We start from the raw sequence: 24,116 nt of genomic DNA on the forward strand, positions 1-24,116 counted from the left end.
TCAGTCAAAGTCTTGGGTGTTGGTCCTCTCCCCACCTTGAGAAGTGACAGGAATCTCTCTTCTTCCCAAGGATGAATGAAGTCAGCCCATGGCCTTTCTAGGCCACTCTGGAAATGGCCCACGGTGGGGCAGTACGAAGACTCTGGGCCCTCCTCTTTATTTCCATGAAGCATTTGGCAAGAGGCGGCAGAGCCCAGAGGCTTCTCCCAGGAACGAGTCTTGAGTGGGACACATCCATTGGGCTAAGAGGAGGCAGGAGAATGGGCAGAGGTGGGCAGGCTTCTGGAGACAGGGCTGGAGCCGCAGAAAGTGTTGAGCACTGGGCCTCCCACTTCATGACCAGGGAAATACCGAGGGGCCCAGGCTCTCCTCATGCCTCTCCTCATCCTGCTTTCCAGCTTTAAGTGGGGATGACAGTAAAGGGCAGACAAAGCTGGTGAAAGAGAAATGGATTGGGGCAGCAGTAAAGAGGGCTCTAGTCAGCTGGAAACCTCTCCCATTTACTGGCTACTCAGAGATATGGAAAAGGAAGGCAGGATGCTCCAGTGGAAGCAGGGGAGGGAGCTGAGGGAGTAGGTGAAGGGGCCCATGGGAGAGTCGATGCCTTTGGTCAGTTCCAAGAAAGCAGGACAATGCGCCTCAGCACCTTGTCCGGGGCAGGTAGGATCCAGGAGTGCCCTGAGAATTGAGAACAGAGAAGGAAATGGGGGTGAAGGGGTGAGGGGCAGGACACAAAGGGGATCACAGAAGCACTTTGCCATTTCTGTAGATTTTCAGGATACGGCCGAGTCTCTGCTTTGCCGTAGCCAGGCCCTTTTTGGGACGCTTTCCTGGTCCTGCTTGATTGCTCTGGGAGCCAACTGAAGGGCGCCGCTGGGTCAAGAAGACACCAGGGGCCATGGGTGTGGTGCTGCGGTTTGCCTGGGCCATGCCAAAGGCATTGGGACGAGCAGTACACTCATGGTCAGCAAGACTTCCTGAGAGGGCCTCTTGTTTAGGCTCAGGGGGAGGCAGGGGCGAGGAGGAGGTGAGAAGTTGGGGTGTAGTGGCCAGAGTTGGGGCTGGTACTGCCACGCTGAGATTAGGCTCTTGAGGGCGAGGCTGTTCTACCTCCTTCAACAAAGGCTTCTTCTTGATATATTTCTTCTTTGGGGCCTTCTGTAGCTCCTGCGGGGCCAACTTTGCAGCTGCTGCAGCCAAACCTGTCTCAATGGAAGCTACCCGGGTCCCCTCACGCACAGGACAGTCCTGCTTCGGTAGAGTTGGGGTCACACGGGCTTTAGGACTCCATGGAGCATCATCTGAATTCTTCTTTTTCTTGGGTCGAGATTTCAAAGCAGGGTCATCGTCGTCAGACTCCAGGGAAGGGTAAATATACTCTGCATCCTTGAAGCATGCTCCCAAGCTGTCCTGTTCATCGAGACTGGCGTTCTCCTCCTCCTCCTCGCTCTCGGTTCTCCAGTATGATGGCCGCTTGATGGGCCACTTCCCTGGGATGCGCTGGGAAGCAGGACTGCTAGACGCTGTGCCCAGCCCACTGCTGGAACTCCCATGGCTTCGCTCCTGCCCCCCGGGCCAACAGGCCTGCAGGCTGGAGGTAGCTGGCGAGGATGATGAGGACTGCGGGTTGGCCATGCACAGCATGCCCTGGATGGCCTCCTGAGTGCTGGGAGAGGCAGGGGCCTCGGTGAGGGCAGCATAGTCAGGTCCCCCCACCTGCCTGCTGGCCTTGAGCAGATCAAGAGTTCCACCAGCTCCCCTCCCATTTCCAAGCTTGCCTTCGACCCCTTCTACCATGTCCTCATCTGCTGTATAGTCCTCCTCAATGTCAAACTCAACTTCTCCTGGTTCACGAACTCGGTTGAGGTCAGAGCAAGGCTTCGCACGGGGCAACTTTCGGGGAAATTTTGGTCTTATTATCAGAGTCGCCTTCTCCTTTCCCAGTCTCTCATCAATCTGCAGTTCATCATCTGAATCCAAGTCAAATTCATCCTCCATCACCTGTTCTGCCACCAGCCTAGCCTTGTCTACCTTCTTTGCGATCTTGGCTCGCCGAGACTTGGATAAGCTCTTTACCCTCTTGGCACTGCCATTAGACGTCAACAGGGCCAGCCGGACCTCATTCCCATCAAGGTCCAAGTCTGGCGAGTCATCATCTGAGTCATTCAAGCAGGTGCCAGTGATGTTGAACTTTGCTTTCTGGGAACAGCCTGTCTTCAGTGCCTGATGACTGTATGTGTCCATGAGATTATAGCTCAGTTGGCCAGCAGGCCCCAAGGCTGAGCTCTCCTTGCCCTTTCGCTCTGCCTTCTTGAAGAATTCCTTGGGCTCCAGGCCTTTCTTCTTTGAACCACTTTTGGAAGGCAGTGACAGCCTGGACATGGATACTGAAGTGGAATGGGCTGGCCTGGTTAAGGAAATGGAGCCGGCTGGGAAGATCCTCTGCAGCCCAAAGATATTGCTTGTCTTCCCAACGTTCTGTCGGAAGGTATCTTCCACCAGCCGAATCTCCCTAGCCAGATCTTTAATGAGCTGTACGGTCCTCACTGTCTCCGGGATCTCATCCTCGTGGTCTGGCAGAGCTTCTTTCCTTGTCCAGGCTCTAAAGGCCAAGTTCAGGGCTTTAGCACCATGGACCAGGTAGGAGGCAGGGTGTCTCCTGTTTTCTCGCAAACCTCGAAAGACGTCCAGGATATGCTTTCCCACATACCAACAGATGGTCTCAAAGTTGGGGAACTTGAAGAGGTCTTCTGTGCTCAACCGCTTCTCAATCTCATAGACTTTGAGCTGCATTTCAATGTTAAGGCTGTGTAAGAAGTTCCCTCCAAAGACAAGGCAGTCCACGGGGGTCAGCACAGCATGGATCCATCCTGCAGGAATGAAAAGTGTCTGTCCTTGCTTCACAGAACACTTGTAGCACTTGTCCACCTGGTCCCCAAAGAACATCTCATTCTGGTTAGAGGAGCTGCTCCAGCACTCAAAGAGAGTCAGGTTGGCATTTGTTGGGCGGATCAGGTAGAAGATCTTCTCACCCTTGAGCACATGGTACCAGACCGAGCTGCCACCAAAGTCAATGTGAAAGTCGGTATAGCTATCCCGCACGCTCATGAGGCAGTACTTCTGCACATTGGGCCTCTCAAGGATACACTCCTCTGGCCACAAGTTCTCCACCCATGAGAGCTTCCGAACAATCTTGGGTGTCTCCACAAGGTTAGAAAGCCTGGTATCAGAGAATTCCAAACTAATGACATTGAGGACTTTCTCCCTCTTCCCGCTATAATAATACTTCACAAAATCACCAAGCTTCATCTTGCAGTCGGCCTGGCGGGTCACATCAATCACATCAATCTCTCTGTCAGAACCAACGTAGTGTTCCACATCCCTCACAGTGAATGATGGTGAGGGCAGCGTCATCCCCAATCCATCCTTCTTCAAGACCAGGATGGGCACACTGAAGCTATTCTCTTCCAGGAATTCCACGCTCAGCTGACTTCCAGTGGGCTTCAGAATCACTTCATCTGAGCTGTCAAAGGTCCTACTCCGAAGCTCTCCAATGAACGTAGGGCTTCCCGTCTTCACTGGCTTCCCCTTGTGTGTATCATGGCCTTTTGAAGATACACAGCGTTTTTTCATGATGGGGGGCCCATGGAAGACCTCACAATTGGGGCAGTGGTAGAGGTCAATGTCATCAGCCTTCTCCTCTTCAACACCAACACAACTGCCATGAAACCAGTCCTGGCACGTGTCACACTGGATCATGAAGCGAGTGACATCGTAAGGAAGCCGACAGAGGCAATACACCGGTCGCGAGGCCATCTTTGCCTGGCCTTGGAGCGTCCTGCGGTGGGCCAGGCTCTCAGCGTCCAAGGGAGCGGGAGGCGGCAGCACGCACTCTCTCTGGACGAAGGGAGAATCTCTTCACGCCTCTCAAACTGACAGGAACCTCCTCACGCCCCAAACCTGCCAAGAACGTACTCGGTCCGGAACCCTACAGGGACCTCCTCATCCGCAAAGCCGCAGGGATTCCTCACGCCCGCGGAGCTCAGTCCCACCAAAGCGCCGGCGGCCGGGCTCGCTCCGGAGCTGCTCAGCGCCTCGCTCAGCGAAGGTTGGGCGACGCGCACCGAATTCTGGCATCGTCATGGCAACGCGGCGAACCTTTCTCGCCTTGTTCTCGAGCCACCCGCTGGGTCGCGCGGCCCTGGCCGCCCAGCCGTGCTTCAGGGCAGCTTTCTCCACAGCTCTGCCCCGGGCCCGGCCGTCAGGGCCTACTGGAGCCCGCGGCTCGGGCCTAGGCCGGCGGCCGCCAGACGAACAGGCAAGCGGCGGCGTCGCTGGGCCGGCAGGAGATCGCCGCGAGCAAACCAACGAGGAAGGAGATGAACCGGCGGCCCGGTTGGAGATCAAAACAGCCCGAAAAATCGCCGGGAGAAGCCCGGTGGCGGTGATGGGCAATTCAGAGTAGCCAATCTCTCTCATTTTTTTAATGCTTTTCCATCATTTGAAGATGGCAATAAACAAGGACAATTTCCTGGAATGCCCATTGGGATAAATGGATTAGTCAGTCTTTAAGTGTCATCAAATTCATAAGGACAAGTTGAAGTAAGTAGTCAGATGATATTGGACATTGATTCTAAAATGTGCAGAAAAGGAAAGCTACTCGGGAATACAAGAATGGTTCATTCCTAGTTTTCCTACTTATACAAGTGAAAATACTATGGTTATGATAACACGTTTAGTGGTGGTTCCTTTCTAGGGTACTTCTCAAGATACATTCAACTTTTGCCCATTCTTTCCAGTAGGTTGCAAAGCCCATAGGGATTCCTGTGGCTTTGTCAAGAGATGAGTGTATGTCTTTGCAATAACCCCAGCACTTTAAGAGTGACTACTGTAAGTATTGGCTTTTCAGAATTGTCCCATCTTTTGGGCTACTCATTTCCAAAGGAGACTACAAGTGATTTGTTTTCTATTTGTTTTACATACCACGGCAACAATGACAAGATCTAAGCTTTTAGCAATAGAAAGTTTTTTTCCCTAAGGCTTCAGTTAGGATGGAAAAAAACAACATATATCAAAAACAACATATATCAGAAAACAACATATAATCTCTACTTCAACATAATAGGTGGAGCAGAGGGATTTACAGCTCAGAAAGCCGGAGGTCCACTGACACTTAAGGAGTTCTGCCAAGAAGAAAACATCTGTGAAAGGACAAATAAGGACATAGACCTATATGTTGAAGGCATAAAACATCTTACAGTATGAGAAGGGCTCCTGGGATGAGAAACTTTACCTTGACTTGCGTGTCTCTAGGGGAGTTAGTCTACTCTGCTCTAGATTCCTAAACAATTTTGTGCATACTTCCATTATATGCTTACTATATTCTATTTGTTATGTATGCTTATCTGTCTCTCCTCCCCATCCCCCTCCTACCCTAACCAGCAGCGAGCTCTTTCAGACAGGGAATCATGTCTGACTACTCTCAGCTTTAGAGCCCAACACACATATAACTTCTTAATTAATATTGCTTGAATTTATTTATGAGAATAGTCTCATTTTGAACCCGAGGCTGGAGTAGTGAGTGTCATTAGTCAACTTTGCACTGATGAAATTTCTTTTTCATGTCCGGAAAAAGAAATCAAAATGTCCGTCAGCCAATTTAGAGTTTTGTTTTGTTTTTTTCTTTATTTGGTGCCCCCCTTTTTTTTTAAATCACGCTTTTGCTGAATGGAAATATTGCTTTGATGTGATTATGGACACATCCTCTGAAATGGGGTTTTTGATTAAAAGACTATAATCTAAAAGTAGAAGTTAAGCATAAAAGTATAAACTCATTTCCCCTGAGGGAAAAAACATTGCTCATCCAGTGACAGGATTTTCATGTTCAGTCGTTGGAAAAAGGGAAACATTCGAAATCTAGTTTGAGATCATTTTTTGTAACATGGTGTATTAACTAGGAATTCATTAAGCTACCAGTAAAAGAAAACCTAAGTATATATGTATATACATATATATACATATATATGTACATACAGATATATATATATATTGCTTAAATGAAAAGGGTTTATTTTTCTTACCTAATAAGAAACCTGGAAACATGTGGCTGCTGATGTTAGTTCAGTGGCCCAAGGATATCAGGCCCATGTTTCTATGATTCCCTTAACCTTTCCTTGGACTCACAGGTTAGTTGCCGCAGCTCCAAACATCACATCTACATTCAAGGCAGGAAGTAGGTGAAAGGGTTGTTTCAGCCCAGCCACATCTGTTATATTTTTCTATTAATTAATTTATGTGTTAGTTTATTCATTTATTTATTTAGGCTGTGTTGGGTCTTGGTTGCTGCACACGGGCTTTCTCTAGTTGCGGCGAGCGGCGCTACTCTTCATTGCGGTGCACAGGCCTCTCATTGCAGTGGTTTCTCTTGTTGTGGAGCCCAGGCTCTAGGCATGCAGGCTTCAGTAGCTGTGGCACGCAGGCTCAGTAGTTGTGGCTCGCAGGCTCTAGAGCACAGGTTCAGAAGTTGTCACACACGGGCTTATCTATTCCACGGCATGTGGGACCTTCCCAGGCCAGGGCTCGAACCAGTGTCCCCTGCATTGGCAGGCGGATTCTTAACCACTGTGCCACCAGGGAAGTCCCCACACATCTGCTATTTTTTAATCAAGAAAGTAAAAGCATTTCTATGACCTTCATCAGTGGACTAAGTCTTAATTCGTGGACTACAAAGATGTTACATGGTCATTTATAGATACAAGTAAGTCTGAGGGAAAGAGCTCCAGTGTAAGACAGTAAAGTACTTTGTCCAGGGAGTTGGGAATGGCTATTGGGGAAGCAATCACCAAAGTCAATCCCATAAGGCAATGTGACCTGATGGAAAACGGTGCATTGAATAAATTCAACTTTAACGCTAAATTGGCATAACTCCACTGCTGTTTATCTTTATTTTCTTAGATCTTAACTTCTTTACCTTAAAAACAGAAGTTTTCATATTATTCACCAAACATTGCACACTTGAGAAACAGAAAATGCTGGTAAGAATACAATGATGCACTACCAAACGTGAAATAGATAGCTAGTGGGAAGCAACCGCATAGCACAGGGAGATCAGCTTGGTGCTTTTTCACCACCTAGAGGGGTGGGATGGGGAGGGTGGGAGGGAGGGAGACGCAAGAGGGAAGAGATATGGGAACATATGTATATGTATAACTGGTTCACTTTGTTATAAAGCAGAAACTGATACACCATTGTAAAGCAATACTCTAATAAAAATGTTAAAAAAAAGATACAATGATGGCTGCATAATCTACTTGGTGATAGATCTGAAAGCCCCTTCTTTCTAGAACTTTGAGCAAATAATTTCAACTCTCCTACATATCAATGTTCTCTGCAAATTAAATGGGTCCAAATGGATAATCTCAAAATTCTTTTCTGCTTTACCAATTTATTATTCTATGATTTGTGGTAATAATCTATTAATTGAATAAATGTCTTGAAATCCTGGAGTTTAGAAAATTATTGAAATTAAGAATTAAAAGTGGTACAATCACTGTAGAAAGGACTTAAACATTGATATACCCCATGAGTAAGCAATTACACCCCTCAGTATAAACACCAGAGAAAGTCTTTCACTTGTACACTAATAAATATATATATAAGAAAGTTTACAGAGATACCAATCGTATGGAAAATACCCAGAAACTATTCAAATGCCAAAAAAGTAGGGAATAAATAAATAAATAAGCTGTAGTATGTTCGCCCAATTGGTTATCACAGGAGTTAAAATGAAGTACAGCTAGTTGGAACACCATGTATGGTGTTATACATATAATATTGAGAAGAAAAAAATTAGTCTCCTAAGATTATATATAAAATTGCAATACCCTTTTTATAAAGTTAAAATAACTAAAACCAAACAACATGTGTATTAGAAATATGTAAAAATATAAAACTAGGTATGCTTTCAAATGGCAATGAAATGATTATTATAGGAGTCAAGGTAGTAATTACATTAGAAGGGAAGAGTGAAGAGTCCAATGGATAAGATGGAAAAGTTTCCCAGGTAATGTTAACTACTGTCAATGCTCTAATTATCACACTGAGTAGTAGATTCATAGATATTTTTATAGGATTTTAAATAAATAAGTAGTTGAATAAATAAATACATACTCGCATACAAAAGGCCAACGGACTGATAGATTATATCAAGAACAAAAGATTGGGCTTCCCTGGTGGCGCAGTGGTTGAGAATCTGCCTGCTGATGCAGCGGACACGGGTTCGTTTCCCGGTCCGGGAAGATCCCACACGCCGCGGAGCTGCTGGGCCCGTGAGCCATGGCTGCTGAGCCTGCGCGTCCGGAGCGTGTGCTCCGCAACGGGAGAGGCCACAGCAGTGAGAGGCCCGCGTACCGCAAAAAAAAAGAAAAAAAAGAAAAAAGGATTACGCTTAATCCCTTTCTGTTTACTTAAATTTCAAGTAAAAAAAATTTATAAGTCCATATCATCTATGGAAGTTATTTTAGAAAAGACCTTTAAACTCATGGTTTCATTCCGTATAGAAAACAAATGACGCAAAAATTCACTCACCAAAAATAGTAGAAGTTTTTGGTTATTTAGGATGTCTTCTATTAGACCACCTAGTCATTTAATCAGTGCTAATAAAACAAGGAAGGAAATCACAAGCATACCACACCCTACCCTGAAATCCAGTCCCTCTAAGGATGACAACAGTCACTATTCTCTTTTATCACCAGTCTCATCCCTGTTCTTCTCTGGAGTGAGGTCAGGACAGAGAGATAGGAGCGTCCATCCACCGCATCTTCCTGAGCAGAGAGGAGGTTTTTGAAATGACCCAGTACCCGGTATTTCAAAGCATGTCCTCTACTGGGTGAAATGAGAGATTATCAAGATATGATTTAAACCACGATGAATCCCCAAATAATGAGGAACACAGCAGATGAAGACAGGCAAAGAACAAGACATTGAAATGTACTGACACAGATGCCCAAACCAAAGCAATTCATTTGTTCTATATTACACACACACACACACACACACAACTGTGACATTTACTGTTATAGGCATGGGGGATATACATCAATGAACATAATAAGCTAAGCCTTTGCTCTTTAGAACTTATATTCTACTGGAAAAGACTAACAATATTTAAGTAAACAAATCAATAAACAAGATAATTTAAAAGAGCAAAAGTGAAATGAAGGAAATAAAATCATGTATTATAATACAGACTGAGGGGAAAAAACATTGCTTTAAAGCACAAATGACTTCTAACTTTTGACGATCTTCAATCCATGCAAGCTTTGAGATTGCATCAGTACTCATTAGAACAAAACTGCAGCCCCTTATGCTTATAAAATTGACTTGTATCGACCAAATTCAAGTGTCATTAGTCACACGTACCTGAAGCTACTGAAACCTACTAAAATATGTGGAGAGCACACACTGCTTCACCATTCAGCCACTCTGCAATCAGGCTCCTTTTTAACCCTCCCCTCACCCCTTCCTTAAAAACCTTCAGAAATTGAGGTGACCACCCCTCCTGTAATGACCAGCAGCTCCTGAAGCAGAGTACATTTCTTTTAACAGGCCCCATGCTTCTGACATATCTGAGGGTGATATCCTAGGGGAATTTAAATGTATACATAATTTTTATAGGCATAGATTTAGAAGAGCATATTACATATTCGAATATATATACACATATCTATGTTTGTATGTATGCATATGTATATCCATCCTCTCTTGGGATCCCATATTTTGATGAAGTTTCATACCTAACACACATCTTGGGGCATCCATTTACACATGGCTTTGAATTAATAATCATGTAAGAGAATATCTAGACTCCAACAAATGTGCAGCATCCGCAAAGTCATTGATTAAATCTTAGTGAGAAGTTTACAAATTCTCATATATAAGTTTGTGGGTTTTTTCAGCTTGTAAGCCTGATCCAGAGCTGCCATCGGAAAATTGACCCCCTCTGCTCTCAAACATGACATCTGCCCTTGATACCGAACATAGGTGGTCATCACCAGCAGAAAAAGAAATTTGATTTTGGAACAGATTTCTTGAGTTTCCAGTTCAATACCTCTTCCTCACTAGGTAACAGGCATAAGTGAGAGAACTGTCCAAAAGATCTATTATACAACCATTGCATCGATCCAGTTCAAGACCAGAAAGATCAAGCAACAAACCACACACTGGAAGCATTTGCATTAAACAATTTATTGAATGCCCAGCCGGTCTGGAAACGCTCTAGTGTCCTGCTGGTTGTAAAGAGTGTTGAAGCCCTACCTTACCTTCCCCAGTTACAAATGTTTCAGACAGAAAACCTTAGACCACGGGAGAGAATCCAAGCAAACGAAATGTTAAAGTCATGCTCATCTGCTAATAGACCCAGACGCTGTCTCTCACCACTTTTGAAAACTCATATTTACAAGTATGACCCACTTCATTTCTAAATCACCGTAGTTCAACCAGTGTCCAGAACCAGGATGTCAGTAGGTTTCTGATACCACGCTTCTCCCTTTCTCTGAAATGGTTCCCAGAACAAGGGTTAGCCCCATTTAACACATTGTATAGAACAGTCTCTCTCACATTGAATAGAAAGGTTAATGCGTCCTCAGGCCCTCAGAGAATCTATAAAAGAGGAAGAACAGCATTATGAGGGGTTGGGATTATTCCGCTAGGGATGCTTTCAGGGCTTAATTTTTCCATGGTAGAAACAAAATCTCTTGTTTCCAAAGCAAGATGTCAACATGATTTTTAGCTGTCAACCACTTTTTGTGCAAGAAGCTCAGTTTTAGATAGCAATCACTTTCTTGTGCAAGGAATTCAATACTTATCCTTCTCTTTCACTATAATAAAAGTAAATATATATAAAGCTTTTTAACCAAACTAATTGCAAAGCTACTTAGCTAACTCTCAAATTATTGCAGGAAAGTCACCCAAACAGAGAGATGATTTATGTCACAAAATATTTGTAATAGTCGGCTAACATAAGTGATATGTGATTTGTGGACATATGAATTGTTTGCCTTTCTGGGTAACTAACTGGAAATCCTACAGACGTCGATAGTCAAAGGCTTTCTTCCACAAACATTCATCGGTAGTTCATTTGTCTGTAAAAAGTCAAAGGCTTTTTATTTCATAGGGGCAGCTACCTAGTCGGTATAGACCCTGAGAACAAAGCAAAAATGGACTGAATGTCTACATTTTCCTCCTTTCATCTGAGTGTTTGGTCCATATAAATATTTGAGTACACAATGCTTTCTCGGAGTTTTTTTTAACTTTAATAAAGAAAAAATTAGTTCTTTGTTTCTAACCATAACTAATGAAATGTGGCTCCAGGCAACACATCACCAAGAAAGGAGAGGTTATACAACTTTCTGAGAACTCAGTGAAGTAGAGAGCCATTTTGATTACCTGTAACCACGAGTTTCTACTTGGATTGGCTCCTTTTATTTCTTAGGTTCAACTCGCATTTCTCAAAATACCAAATGCCTGATAAAATGCCCTAAGCATCTTATCTCTCTGTGTGGCATTGAAAATGTAGTTTTGAGACTCAAGAACAGTTACCACCTTTCATGTGTTCCACCTTAGGTCATAATGGCTCAGGAATAATACTTTTCTGCAGAGAGCTACCATGATGTTATTAATAAATAGCTACTCTGCTGACAAATCAATATTCGGCTCCTAATCAGTATGGGGGTGTTGTTCTCATCTCTTGTTTCTGAAATGCTGAATGCTTACAATTTCAGTTTCAGCCCAAAATAGTATAGCTATGGTTATAGTCACGGAAGTAAGAGGTTTTTGTTTGTTTGTTTGTTTTTTGCAGTAGGCGGGCCTCTCACTGTTGTGGCCTCTCCCATTGCGGAGCACAGGCTCTGGATGCGCAGGCTCAGCAGCCATGAGTCACGGGCCCAGGCGCTCCGCGGCACGTGGGATCTTCCCGGACCGGGGCACGAACACGCATCCCCTGCATCGGCAGGCGGACTCTCACATGTTCACACTGCTCCCTGAGCAAGCGACGGTCCCCACCTTCAGCGTCCTGAGGGTTACGGTGCCTCTTCTTAAGCAGCGGGGGTGCTCGGCGCCTCTTCAAGTCTACGTCAAAACGCCGGGAAACGGCCGCCACCTCTCGCCCCCAAGTCCATCTCCTGCACCCTCCTCTTCCCTCCCTCCCCTGAAGCTTTCTTTTCAGAAAACAAGGAGGCTTAGCCGCACACACCTCATTGACACTGACCCCTACCTCCCCCCCCACCAGCGGAACTGAGCCTTTGTGTGGTTGGGAGCCGTGACACTGCTGGCCAGGAACTGGAAAGCTGGGGCCCAGTCCCGCGCCTTCAAGGAGCCAGTGGGGCTGCCTAGAGCTCTACGCTCCAGACGGTCCTTGTTGGAGAACAAAGTGACAGCGGGGAAGACTCGGGACTCCTAGGGTCGGAGAATGCACGTGGGTGCCCTCGCAGCGGTCAGTGAGGAAACGAAGGTGCATTCCAGTGACATCCTGGGTGTGAATTTCTCCTGCCCGCCTGTGGTCCTGGGCTCCGAAAAGAAACACACCCTTGAGGCAAGGATGTGGGGAGGGACAAGGCACCACTGGAAGCTCCCCTGGACTGGGGACAGGAGACCCCATTAGCTCCAGGCTCTGTGGCTTGGATCACCCCAGGAGCCCGAGCTGCTGCTCGTATTGCTTGCGTCAGCCCACTGCTCAAGATTTCACAGAGGGGTTCCTGCTTTCCAAGAAGAGGGGACGTCTGGGATTCTCTTTGGTTCTCAGCTCAAAGCTAGTTAACATCCTAGTCAGGCCTGTCACCTTTTCGGGGCTCTGCTGAGAATTAGGGCCCACCTGAACTGAAAGACACCCAGACCAAGAGCCTGAGGCAAAAGTCTTACCTTTGCCACGGTTTCCAGGTTCTGCCCCTTCACCTCAAAACCCTCTAAGCATCCTGAAAACCACTGGTAGCCTCCACTAACTGAAGGCTTTTGTGCCAGCTCAATAGTATCCATGGTTACCTTCCAGAGGGGCACAGGGAGGAACCCAGGCTTATAGCAAGGTTTACCAAAGACACGAGGAACATTCCCTCTACCCAAGCGGTAGAAAGCAAGAGATCTCGAGAGGATTCCTAGGGGTTCTGGGCTTTTTCTCTTCCTCTGAAATCAGTTTCTCAATCTGTGAACTGAACATACTCATGTCTGCTTCTCTTTATCTTCCGAGGAAGTGGGAAAAGATCATAAATGAGGGCTTCAACTTGCTTCCTGAACTTCAAGGAGCTCTCAGCCTCTTGGAGAAGAGAATTACAGGAGCATAGTGTGTGAGCACAAGGGATAGAGATTGGTGTGGGAGAACCCTGAGAAAGGGAAAGGGGAAAGAGGGGGCAGAGACAGTGTGTTTGAGGAGGTGACTGGTGACCTTCTTGAAGAAAAAGGTATACAGTTTTCCTGGAGCCATAGTGGGGGAATGGTCTCCTTCAGGCAGAGAAGTTAGCATGATCAAAGGCAGGGAGGGAGCCTCCAAGCAGTCCTGTGCTTCTGGGGAAACAAGTCAAGTGACAGGAAGAAGGGAAGTCAAGGGAAGGAGTGCAGAGAGAGAAAGGAGAACAGAGGTAAAGATGTGGGGATTTAATTCTGGTTTTAGACATGTTGAAAGTTACATTACCCTTGAAAATATTGGTATATAAATATGCAGTGCTCACTTTATTTTCAAGTGTCTGTGTGTCAGGCACTATTCTAGATGCTGTGCACACAGAAGGAATAAAACAAAGTCCCAGTACTCATGGAGCTTATACTGTAGTGGGGGTGGGAGAAGAAAATTTATATTTTAATTTAAAAATTATATATGTATAATGATTTGTGACTCTAGTTTCTGTGTTAAATGATGAGTTTACAGCTGTGTATCAAAAACAAACACACAACTAGTTAATTAACTAAACAAATAGTGTCATGAGTCAATAATGAGTGTTTATAATTCTGAAGCCTGTGGTAAAGTATATGTGTAATGTGTCAGTTATGGTAAGAAAAAAACAAAGGATCACCAAGAAAAAGTAAAGTGGGACTAGGAAAGGATAATGGGGGAAGAGCTATTTTATATGGAATACTGAGAAGTCCTTCCTGAGGAAGAGATATTTAAGTAAAGATTTATTAATGTGAAAGAGTGAGTCACGCATACGTATGTGCGAGAAGGCTCCAGGTAGAGCATAGGGCAAGCATAATTGCCTTGGAACATACGTGGTGTAATAAGAGTGTTTTCTGGATATTGTGGTGGGAGATAAGGTCAGAAAGGTGGTCAGAAATCCACGCTGGTTGCTCAGTAGAGCACAGACTAGATGGGAGCGAGGGCAGAGGCAGGGAGTCCAGTTAGGAGCTACTGCAATAATCCCGAGGAGATGGAATAGTGGCTTAGATAAGGGTGGTAGCAGTACAGGTGGTGAAAGTGAGCAGATTCTGAATCTATTTTGATGGCAGAAAGGACAGGATGTATTGATAGACTGGATGTGTTGTGCAAGAAAAAGAGAAAAATTCAAGATTACTTCAAGTTTGGGGGGCTAAGCCAATGGAGGCTTGGAACCATCAGCTGAGAGAGGAACAATCGATTGAGGAATAGGTTTGGGAAAGGGAACTCAAGCATATGCTTTTCTACAAGGATATATTGTACAGCATAGGGAATATAACCAATATTTTATAATAACTTCAAACAGACTACAATAGATAAAATTTTGAATCGCCATGTTGTACACCTGAAACTAATAAAAAAAAGAATTTGCTTTCAACACGTTAAGCTTGAGATGACTGACATCCAAAGGAGAAGCTGAATAGTCAAGGAAGAGGAGGGGACTAAAGATAAACACATACATAGCGCTCAAGAAAGAAGTCTAAATTCGGGATTTTGTCAACCTGTGGGCAATAGTTAAAAACGTCATAGGAAAGTATGTAAAGTGGGTACAATAGTAACCTAAGGATTGAATCTGGGAAATGCCAATATCTAAGTGATTAAAAAGTAGAGTTAAGAGGAACCAGGAGAATGTGGTGCCTTGCAAACCAATGAGGTAAAGATTTTCACAGGGGGAAGAAATAAACCACAGCACACAGATTCAGAAAAGGGAGTCCATAAAATGAAGACAAAGAATTTTCCGTTGGCTCTAAAAAATAGTACGTCACCAAATTGCTTATTAAGAACAATTTTGACTGAGTGTTGGGGGAGAAATGGTGAGCTGAGGCAGAAATGGAAAGCCAGGAAATGCAGACAGCCCCTGAGAAGCACTTTCTATGAAGTTTAGCAAAGAAGAGGGAGAAGAATTGGAACAGGAGGTTAGGGGTTGGGTCTTTGTCATGTTTACAAGCTGAGGGAGAGAAACCAACAGACAGGGAGGAGTTTAAATTCAAGACAGAAGGATAACTAACAACCTCAGAAGACATAGAAGCAACAGGCATAAGGGAATAAGGAAGTCAGCATTACACAGAAGGGATAGCTTTGCTCTCTGAACAAGGAGAAAGAAAGGCTCCCTCTGGATATGGATACATCTGTGTATGGTATGTTGGCTGGAGAGCAGGAGTTGAGAGAGATGGTGACCAATGGTCTCAGTTTCTTAATGAACTAAGGTCTGTAGTCATTCACAAAAAGTGAATGAGAGGAGGTATTAAGTAAGGAATTTAAGGAGAGTGAAAAGGCTTTGAATAATCTTTGAAAAGAAGAGAGGAGATAAGAGAAGGGAGAGAAAGAGACTAAAGGAAGTACTAAATGCCCAGGCAAAATTTGAGACCATGAATTTGTAACAGACCATTTTGCATGCTTGTTTGGTTTTTATGGGGCAGAATAGCATATGGATGAAGCTCCAAACTGCCTGGGCTTGCACCATATCTCCCTCGTGTGTCACATTTGATGGATTCTTAGATGGAAATTTTCACATTTAACACCACTGAAATCAAGTTTTATCTATCAAATGAAGGCACCTTACAATCAGAATTGCAATCCTTTCTTTTGCTTTTATCAGATAATGAGATGTCTAAAATTGACGGTGTCTTCTATTTGATGTAATACTTTGTACAAGTTACTTAACCCTTATGAAACTGTTTTCTTGTGTGTAAAATGGGCAAAAATCTCCCTATGGCTAGTGAGGATAAAATGAGTTCATACACGCAAAGCACTTAGAATGGTGCTGCATGTAGCAAAGTGTTTGTTAAGTGCTAGTTATTATTTTTCTCCTTCAGTGCTCATCTGACTGAATGTAGGAGAAAAGAACGGTCATGATTATACTGATCCTGTGTTAGAACTCTTTTGGGCAAATGCTGACAAAGGAGAGCGATGCAAAGGAATCAAGGGTATACACAGGTTAGAAAAAAAGAAGAGACGAGGGGTAGAGAGACAAAAGACTGGTTGGAAATGAAGAAAACGGAAGCCCTGTTGAAGGGAAAAAACACGTGTAAGAGGAGTAAGAAAGGGGACAGTGAAAGGTACTAGTCGGGAAGAGGGATATTCAGGCTTCAGATTTCAGAGGTGGAGCAGCTCTGCATTCTGAGCACAGCCTCTGAAGTGAGTGGCTGAAGCGAAGTGAAGGTAAAGACCACTGTAGTTGGGCTCCAGCTGTCCTATAGTAAGTAATAATAAGATATAAGTATAATAAGGTAATAAACTGAAAGGGTCACCCCAGCTTTATAGCAGCTGAGGGTGTGTGACATTGCCGTCCCAACCAGAAATCCTAGGACAACTCTTTAAAAATATATATTTTTATACATATATATGTATAAAGACTTTAAAAATATATATTTTTAAAAGCCTAGCTAGTGTCTGCTCATTTACTTTTTTTCTCTTCTTGACGATATAATTACTTGGGACTGGAAGTTTTGACCTTTAGTAAAACTTTTTATAGTGCCAGTCTAGAAAATAATGCTTTGATTAAACATTTCTCTTAAAGACAATTTACCAACTTGCACTTGAAATTTAAGTAGTCATCTTATGAATATGTTTATTTAGAAGATCTTAAAAACTATATATTCTGTTGTAACATACATTTAGAATCCCTTGCTTAGGGCAATTTGGAGAGATTCTTGGAAAGAAATATGTATCTTTCATCTGAACCTTACTAATAATTGCAAGAGGAAAATGGCACACTAATTCTTGCATTTCGATAAAAAGAAAGCCACCATCAAACCACTTTAATGAAAGATTTAATACTCTGTTAAACACATAAGTTTGCTTAGTTTGATATCTTACCCTGTGGTTTCATTTCCACAGACTAGCCTCTCTCTAACAATGACACACATTTGATTAGCACCTACATTTTACCAAACATTATTTTCATATATATGGTCTCACATTTATTCTCCTCTTTCCCCCCAGTTTGCTGCTAAGGGAATTTCCTTGAGTAAGTTAGTTGGTAAGAATTAGAACATGCTTCTTTTTCCAACACTTAGCTTTACACATTGTCAGGTATCTGTCCTAAACAGTGTGCTTGTACAAACACATACACTGACTGTCACCCTCTATTCTCTTCACACTAGTCTATCCTTATTCCCCTATTGGCTCCCCAATACCAACTGGGAGGGAGCATATGGCAGGTACAACTTAATGATAGAATAATTTTAACAAGTTACATCTGGAATCAATCCATTACATCATCATTCTGACTTGTTAAAAAATATTCAGGAAACCAACGGGTCCTTTAAAATGACATGACGCTAAATAACTGGTTTGACTGGCATTTGTCATCCGGAGAGTTGTTTCAGTTTTGTGCACTTGCAGACTAGGCTGAAAGAAGGACTAGTGGAGAAGTAAATAGCAATTAGCTGATGTGACCCATGGGTAGATTTTCTGATTTTTGCCACTTGAAGCAATTCTCAAAGACATTTAAAAGGACTTCCGATTAATTTTCATGAAATTTGAGAGCAGTTATATAGATAGTTTGCATCTTCAGCAGTGCATTAATTTGCAAATGATGGGGCCAGCCTTTAAGAATAGGGTGCTTCTTTAACATTTAGGATCAGATTGTAAAAATAATTACTTTCTCTCTTTTTTTTTTTTTTTGCCAAGATAAATCACTTTTATCTCTATAGGAAAGGGAGGATCTAAAAATATATATATAAATTACATTAGTAACACAACATAAGAAAAAAACAGGGGAAAAAAACCCAACAAAGAAGTCTGTATGATGCTATTCTAACCTGTTTATAAAAAGGCCCTGCATCAGAAATTCACAATCCTACCCACTTCTAAAAATATATTTAGACATGTACAGAAGCGGTGGGCTTGTTTTTAAATTGCCTTTTTGTAAAAATGTATTAAAGGTGAATAGAAATCCTCTCTCTGTGCCCCCTATTCAAGCCCCAGCTCTGTGCTGGGGATTGGAGACCAGAGGTAACTCTCTCATCATGTTCTAAACCTTGGTTACAACCACTCCCAACCCCTCCCCAACTCACTTCACTTAGAACCTGAAACATTAAAAAAAAAAGAAAAAAGAAAGAAAGAAAAAGCACACTAGCTTCTTTGGAAAAGCGTAAATCTGAGGGTAAACTTGCTTTTCATTTAAAACACAAAACAACAAACAGCCAGCTCTGAGAGCCCAACTAAATTAATCAGAAACCCAGTCAAATGGAGGTTGGGTTTCAGCTCCACACAACTTTTAACAAAGAAACAGAAGGGAAAGAGGCCTGGAACCAGGGGGGATATGCTAGCAATTAGCTGCCTTTGAAAGATCAAGGGGAGGGGGCTGTTAATGGGCAGAAGGGCTGGGGTCCTGGTCTTGGTTACAGCAGTCAGGGCCTAGTCAGGCAGTTGCCTACACAGGGACACAGGCTGCCCTCCTTCCCTCCCCTCACTACCCTCTGTTGCTTTGAAATCCCCAAGAAAAGCAAAGCTGGGCAGAAACAGAGGGGAGGGGAGTGGGAACCTCACGTGCTAAGGCGGAGGTAGCCAGGCTTTTTTGCCTTTGGTGTGTATAGATGGAGGACTGCTCGGCCCCTGGGGCCCCCAAGATACAAAAAGGATATGGGGCTAAGGGACCCCTGATTCCAAGGAAGGAGAGTAAATGTCGGGCTGTGGAGAAAAGAAAGACAAACTGGAGACACGAAGACGACCAGGGAAGCCTCACATATTCCCTGTGGCCTGCACGGTAGCTGTTAAGTTCCCCAGAAGCACTGGGAAAACTGAGGTGAAGTTAAAGTGGGGGGTAGAAGACAATGAAGCCCTCCACTTGGGCAGTGCCGAGATGGAGAGAGGGAGACGTTCTCCATCCAGTCCAGGTCACCAGGGAGGCAAGACAGGTGGAGGTGGAGGGAGCTGGGGGAGGGGGAGGGAGGGGTGGGCACTGTCTGGACAACAGAAACACTCACAAAGGGAAGAGGGGGTGGGAGGTTCAGATGATCTGCTCCTTTACAGGTGGGCATCTCCGCTCCTAGGCTCGGGCTCCCCCCACATCAGCACTCTGCTTGAGCGTCCACCTGACATCTGGGAGTGTAAAGGTCCAGGAGTGAAGATATGAGTTCTGAAGTCTTCTTCAGACCAAGACCTCAAGGTGGGGAGAGAAGCAGGGAGGCTCCTGATGGAGAACCTGGGGTGAGCTGTCCTGCCACATCCTCTCCAGAAGGTCCAGGCTGTGCTCTGTGGTACGGGTGAAGGGATCAGGCCGTAGAGCAAGGGCTATCTGCTTCAGTGGCAGATGCTTTCAAGGCATTTGGGAGATGGTCTTTGCCTCCTGGAGCCCAGCCAAAGCTATGTGGATAATGTTCTGTAGCACCTCAAACTCTAGGCAAATCCCTGGAGCTCACCCTGGGAGAGGTGGCTTCATCTGTGGCCACCCAAAAGTACTTTCCTCCAATGGGCTACAAAGTCTCAGTCAAAGTCTTGGGTGTTGGTCCTCTCCCCACCTTGAGAAGTGACAGGAATCTCTCTTCTTCCCAAGGATGAATGAAGTCAGCCCATGGCCTTTCTAGGCCACTCTGGAAATGGCCCACGGTGGGGCAGTACGAAGACTCTGGGCCCTCCTCTTTATTTCCATGAAGCATTTGGCAAGAGGCGGCAGAGGCCAGAGGCTTCTCCCAGGAACGAGTCTTGAGTGGGACACATCCATTGGGCTAAAAGGAGGCAGGAGAACGGGCAGAGGTGGGCAGGCTTCTGGAGACAGGGCTGGAGCCGCAGAAAGTGTTGAGCACTGGGCCTCCCACTTCATGACCAGGGAAATACCGAGGGGCCCAGGCTCTCCTCATGCCTCTCCTCATCCTGCTTTCCAGCTTTAAGTGGGGACGACAGTAAAGGGCAGACAAAGCTGGTGAAAGGGAAATGGATTGGGGCAGCAGAAAAGAGGGCTCTAGTCAGCTGGAAACCTCTCCCATTTACTGGCTACTCAGAGATATGGAAAAGGAAGGCAGGATGCTCCAGTGGAAGCAGGGAAGGGAGTTGAGGGAGTAGGTGAAGGGGCCCATGGGAGAGTCGATGCCTTTGGTCAGTTCCAAGAAAGCAGGACAATGCGCCTCAGCACCTTGTCCGGGGCAGGTAGGATCCAGGAGTGCCCTGAGAATTGACAACAGAGAAGGCAATGGGGGTGAAGGGGTGAGGGGCAGGACACAAAGGGGATCACAGAAGCACTTTGCCATTTCTGTAGATTTTCAGGATACGGCCGAGTCTCTGCTTTGCCGTAGCCAGGCCCTTTTTGGGACGCTTTCCTGGTCCTGCTTGATTGCTCTGGGAGCCAACTGAAGGGCGCCGCTGGGTCAAGAAGACACCAGGGGCCATGGGTGTGGTGCTGCGGTTTGCCTGGGCCATGCCAAAGGCATTGGGACGAGCAGTACACTCATGGTCAGCAAGACTTCCTGAGAGGGCCTCTTGTTTAGGCTCAGGGGGAGGCAGGGGCGAGGAGGAGGTGAGAAGTTGGGGTGTAGTGGCCAGAGTTGGGGCTGGTACTGCCACGCTGAGATTAGGCTCTTGAGGGCGAGGCTGTTCTACCTCCTTCAACAAAGGCTTCTTCTTGATATATTTCTTCTTTGGGGCCTTCTGTAGCTCCTGCGGGGCCAACTTTGCAGCTGCTGCAGCCAAGCCTGTCTCAATGGAAGCTACCCGGGTCCCCTCACGCACAGGACAGTCCTGCTTCGGTAGAGTTGGGGTCACACGGGCTTTAGGACTCCATGGAGCATCATCTGAATTCTTCTTTTTCTTGGGTCGAGATTTCAAAGCAGGGTCATCGTCGTCAGACTCCAGGGAAGGGTAAATATACTCTGCATCCTTGAAGCATGCTCCCAAGCTGTCCTGTTCATCGAGACTGGCGTTCTCCTCCTCCTCCTCGCTCTCGGTTCTCCAGTATGATGGCCGCTTGATGGGCCACTTCCCTGGGATGCGCTGGGAAGCAGGACTGCTAGACGCTGTGCCCAGCCCACTGCTGGAACTCCCACGGCTTCGCTCCTGCCCCCCGGGCCAACAGGCCTGCAGGCTGGAGGTAGCTGGCGAGGATGATGAGGACTGCGGGTTGGCCATGCACAGCATGCCCTGGATGGCCTCCTGAGTGCTGGGAGAGGCAGGGGCCTCGGTGAGGGCAGCATAGTCAGGTCCCCCCACCTGCCTGCTGGCCTTGAGCAGATCAAGAGTTCCACCAGCTCCACTCCCATTTCCAAGCTTGCCTTCGACCCCTTCTACCATGTCCTCATCTGCTGTATAGTCCTCCTCAATGTCAAACTCAACTTCTCCTGGTTCACGAACTCGGTTGGGGTCAGAGCAAGGCTTCGCACGGGGCAACTTTCGGGGAAATTTTGGTCTTATTATCAGAGTCGCCTTCTCCTTTCCCAGTCTCTCATCAATCTGCAGTTCATCATCTGAATCCAAGTCAAATTCATCCTCCATCACCTGTTCTGCCACCAGCCTAGCCTTGTCTACCTTCTTTGCGATCTTGGCTCGCCGAGACTTGGATAAGCTCTTTACCCTCTTGGCACTGCCATTAGACGTCAACAGGGCCAGCCGGACCTCATTCCCATCAAGGTCCAAGTCTGGCGAGTCATCATCTGAGTCATTCAAGCAGGTGCCAGTGATGTTGAACTTTGCTTTCTGGGAACAGCCTGTCTTCAGTGCCTGATGACTGTATGTGTCCATGAGATTATAGCTCAGTTGGCCAGCAGGCCCCAAGGCTGAGCTCTCCTTGCCCTTTCGCTCTGCCTTCTTGAAGAATTCCTTGGGCTTCAGGCCTTTCTTCTTTGAACCACTTTTGGAGGGCAGTGACAGCCTGGACATGGATACTGAAGTGGAATGGGCTGGCCTGGTTAAGGGAATGGAGCCGGCTGGGAAGATCCTCTGCAGCCCAAAGATATTGCTTGTCTTCCCAACGTTCTGTCGGAAGGTATCTTCCACCAGCCGAATCTCCCTAGCCAGATCTTTAATGAGCTGTACGGTCCTCACTGTCTCCGGGATCTCATCCTCGTGGTCTGGCAGAGCTTCTTTCCTTGTCCAGGCTCTAAAGGCCAAGTTCAGGGCTTTAGCACCATGGACCAGGTAGGAGGCAGGGTGTCTCCTGTTTTCTCGCAAACCTCGAAAGACGTCCAGGATATGCTTTCCCACATACCAACAGATGGTCTCAAAGTTGGGGAACTTGAAGAGGTCTTCTGTGCTCAACCGCTTCTCAATCTCATAGACTTTGAGCTGCATTTCAATGTTAAGGCTGTGTAAGAAGTTCCCTCCAAAGACAAGGCAGTCCACGGGGGTCAGCACAGCATGGATCCATCCTGCAGGAATGAAAAGTGTCTGTCCTTGCTTCACAGAACACTTGTAGCACTTGTCCACCTGGTCCCCAAAGAACATCTCATTCTGGTTAGAGGAGCTGCTCCAGCACTCAAAGAGAGTCAGGTTGGCATTTGTTGGGCGGATCAGGTAGAAGATCTTCTCACCCTTGAGCACATGGTACCAGACCGAGCTGCCACCAAAGTCAATGTGAAAGTCGGTATAGCTATCCCGCACGCTCATGAGGCAGTACTTCTGCACATTGGGCCTCTCAAAGATACACTCCTCTGGCCACAAGTTCTCCACCCATGAGAGCTTCTGAACAATCTTGGGTGTCTCCACAAGGTTAGAAAGCCTGGTATCAGAGAATTCCAAACTAATGACATTGAGGACTTTCTCCCTCTTCCCGCTATAATAATACTTCACAAAATCACCAAGCTTCATCTTGCAGTCGGCCTGGCGGGTCACATCAATCACATCAATCTCTCTGTCAGAACCAACGTAGTGTTCCACATCCCTCACGGTGAATGATGGTGAGGGCAGCGTCATCCCCAATCCATCCTTCTTCAAGACCAGGATGGGCACACTGAAGCTATTCTCTTCCAGGAATTCCACGCTCAGCTGACTTCCAGTGGGCTTCAGAATCACTTCATCTGAGCTGTCAAAGGTCCTACTCCGAAGCTCTCCAATGAACGTAGGGCTTCCCGTCTTCACTGGCTTCCCCTTGTGTGTATCATGGCCTTTTGAAGATACACAGCGTTTTTTCATGATGGAGGGCCCATGGAAGACCTCACAATTGGGGCAGTGGTAGAGGTCAATGTCATCAGCCTTCTCCTCTTCAACACCAACACAACTGCCATGAAACCAGTCCTGGCACGTGTCACACTGGATCATGAAGCGGGTGACATCGTAAGGAAGCCGACAGAGGCAATACACCGGTCGCGAGGCCATCTTCGCCTGGCCTTGGAGCGTCCTGCGGTGGGCCAGGCTCTCAGCGTCAAAGGGAGCGGGAGGCGGCAGCACGCACTCTCTCTGGACGAAGGGAGAATCTCTTCACGCCTCTCAAAGTGACAGGAACCTCCTCACGCCCCAAACCTGCCAAGAACGTACTCGGTCCGGAACCCTACAGGGACCTCCTCATCCGCAAAGCCGCAGGGATTCCTCACGCCCGCGGAGCTCAGTCCCACCAAAGCGCCGGCGGCCGGGCTCGCTCCGGAGCTGCTCAGCGCCTCGCTCAGCGAAGGTTGGGCGACGCGCACCGAATTCTGGCATCGTCATGGCAACGCGGCGAACCTTTCTCGCCTTGTTCTCGAGCCACCCGCTGGGTCGCGCGGCCCTGGCCGCCCAGCCGTGCTTCAGGGCAGCTTTCTCCACAGCTCTGCCCCGGGCCCGGCCGTCAGGGCCTACT

The 24,116-nt window shown here is 46.2% G+C and overlaps 2 protein-coding genes across 6 annotated transcripts; both read right to left on the minus strand.

Annotated features, from left to right (window-relative positions):
• Positions 1-741: 741 nt before the first annotated feature.
• Positions 742-3,831, minus strand: LOC132495078 (histone lysine demethylase PHF8-like). 3 transcript variants are annotated; one of them, XM_060106671.1, is made up of 2 exons: positions 2,476-3,816; positions 742-2,190 (listed from the first exon to the last, which is right to left on the minus strand). In XM_060106671.1, the coding sequence occupies exons 1-2, from the start codon at positions 3,814-3,816 to the stop codon at positions 742-744; spliced, it is 2,790 nt and encodes a 929-aa protein (XP_059962654.1). The 3 variants fall into 3 exon arrangements, with proteins under 3 accessions (XP_059962654.1, XP_059962653.1, XP_059962655.1); XM_060106670.1 differs by having other exon boundaries at positions 742-1,720; positions 1,775-3,816; XM_060106672.1 differs by having other exon boundaries at positions 742-3,831.
• A 16,753-nt stretch (positions 3,832-20,584) lies between these two features.
• LOC132495046 (histone lysine demethylase PHF8-like) lies at positions 20,585-23,674 on the minus strand. Of its 3 annotated transcripts, none has more exons than XM_060106603.1 (2): positions 22,319-23,659; positions 20,585-22,033 (listed from the first exon to the last, which is right to left on the minus strand). In XM_060106603.1, exons 1-2 carry the CDS (start codon positions 23,657-23,659, stop codon positions 20,585-20,587), a joined length of 2,790 nt encoding a protein of 929 aa, XP_059962586.1. The 3 variants fall into 3 exon arrangements, with proteins under 3 accessions (XP_059962586.1, XP_059962585.1, XP_059962588.1); XM_060106602.1 differs by having other exon boundaries at positions 20,585-21,563; positions 21,618-23,659; XM_060106605.1 differs by having other exon boundaries at positions 20,585-23,674.
• Between the last annotated feature and the right edge of the window lie 442 nt (positions 23,675-24,116).

Source organism: Mesoplodon densirostris, chromosome 8, assembly GCF_025265405.1.
Source record: "Mesoplodon densirostris isolate mMesDen1 chromosome 8, mMesDen1 primary haplotype, whole genome shotgun sequence".
Classification (NCBI taxonomy): domain Eukaryota; kingdom Metazoa; phylum Chordata; class Mammalia; order Artiodactyla; family Ziphiidae; genus Mesoplodon; species Mesoplodon densirostris.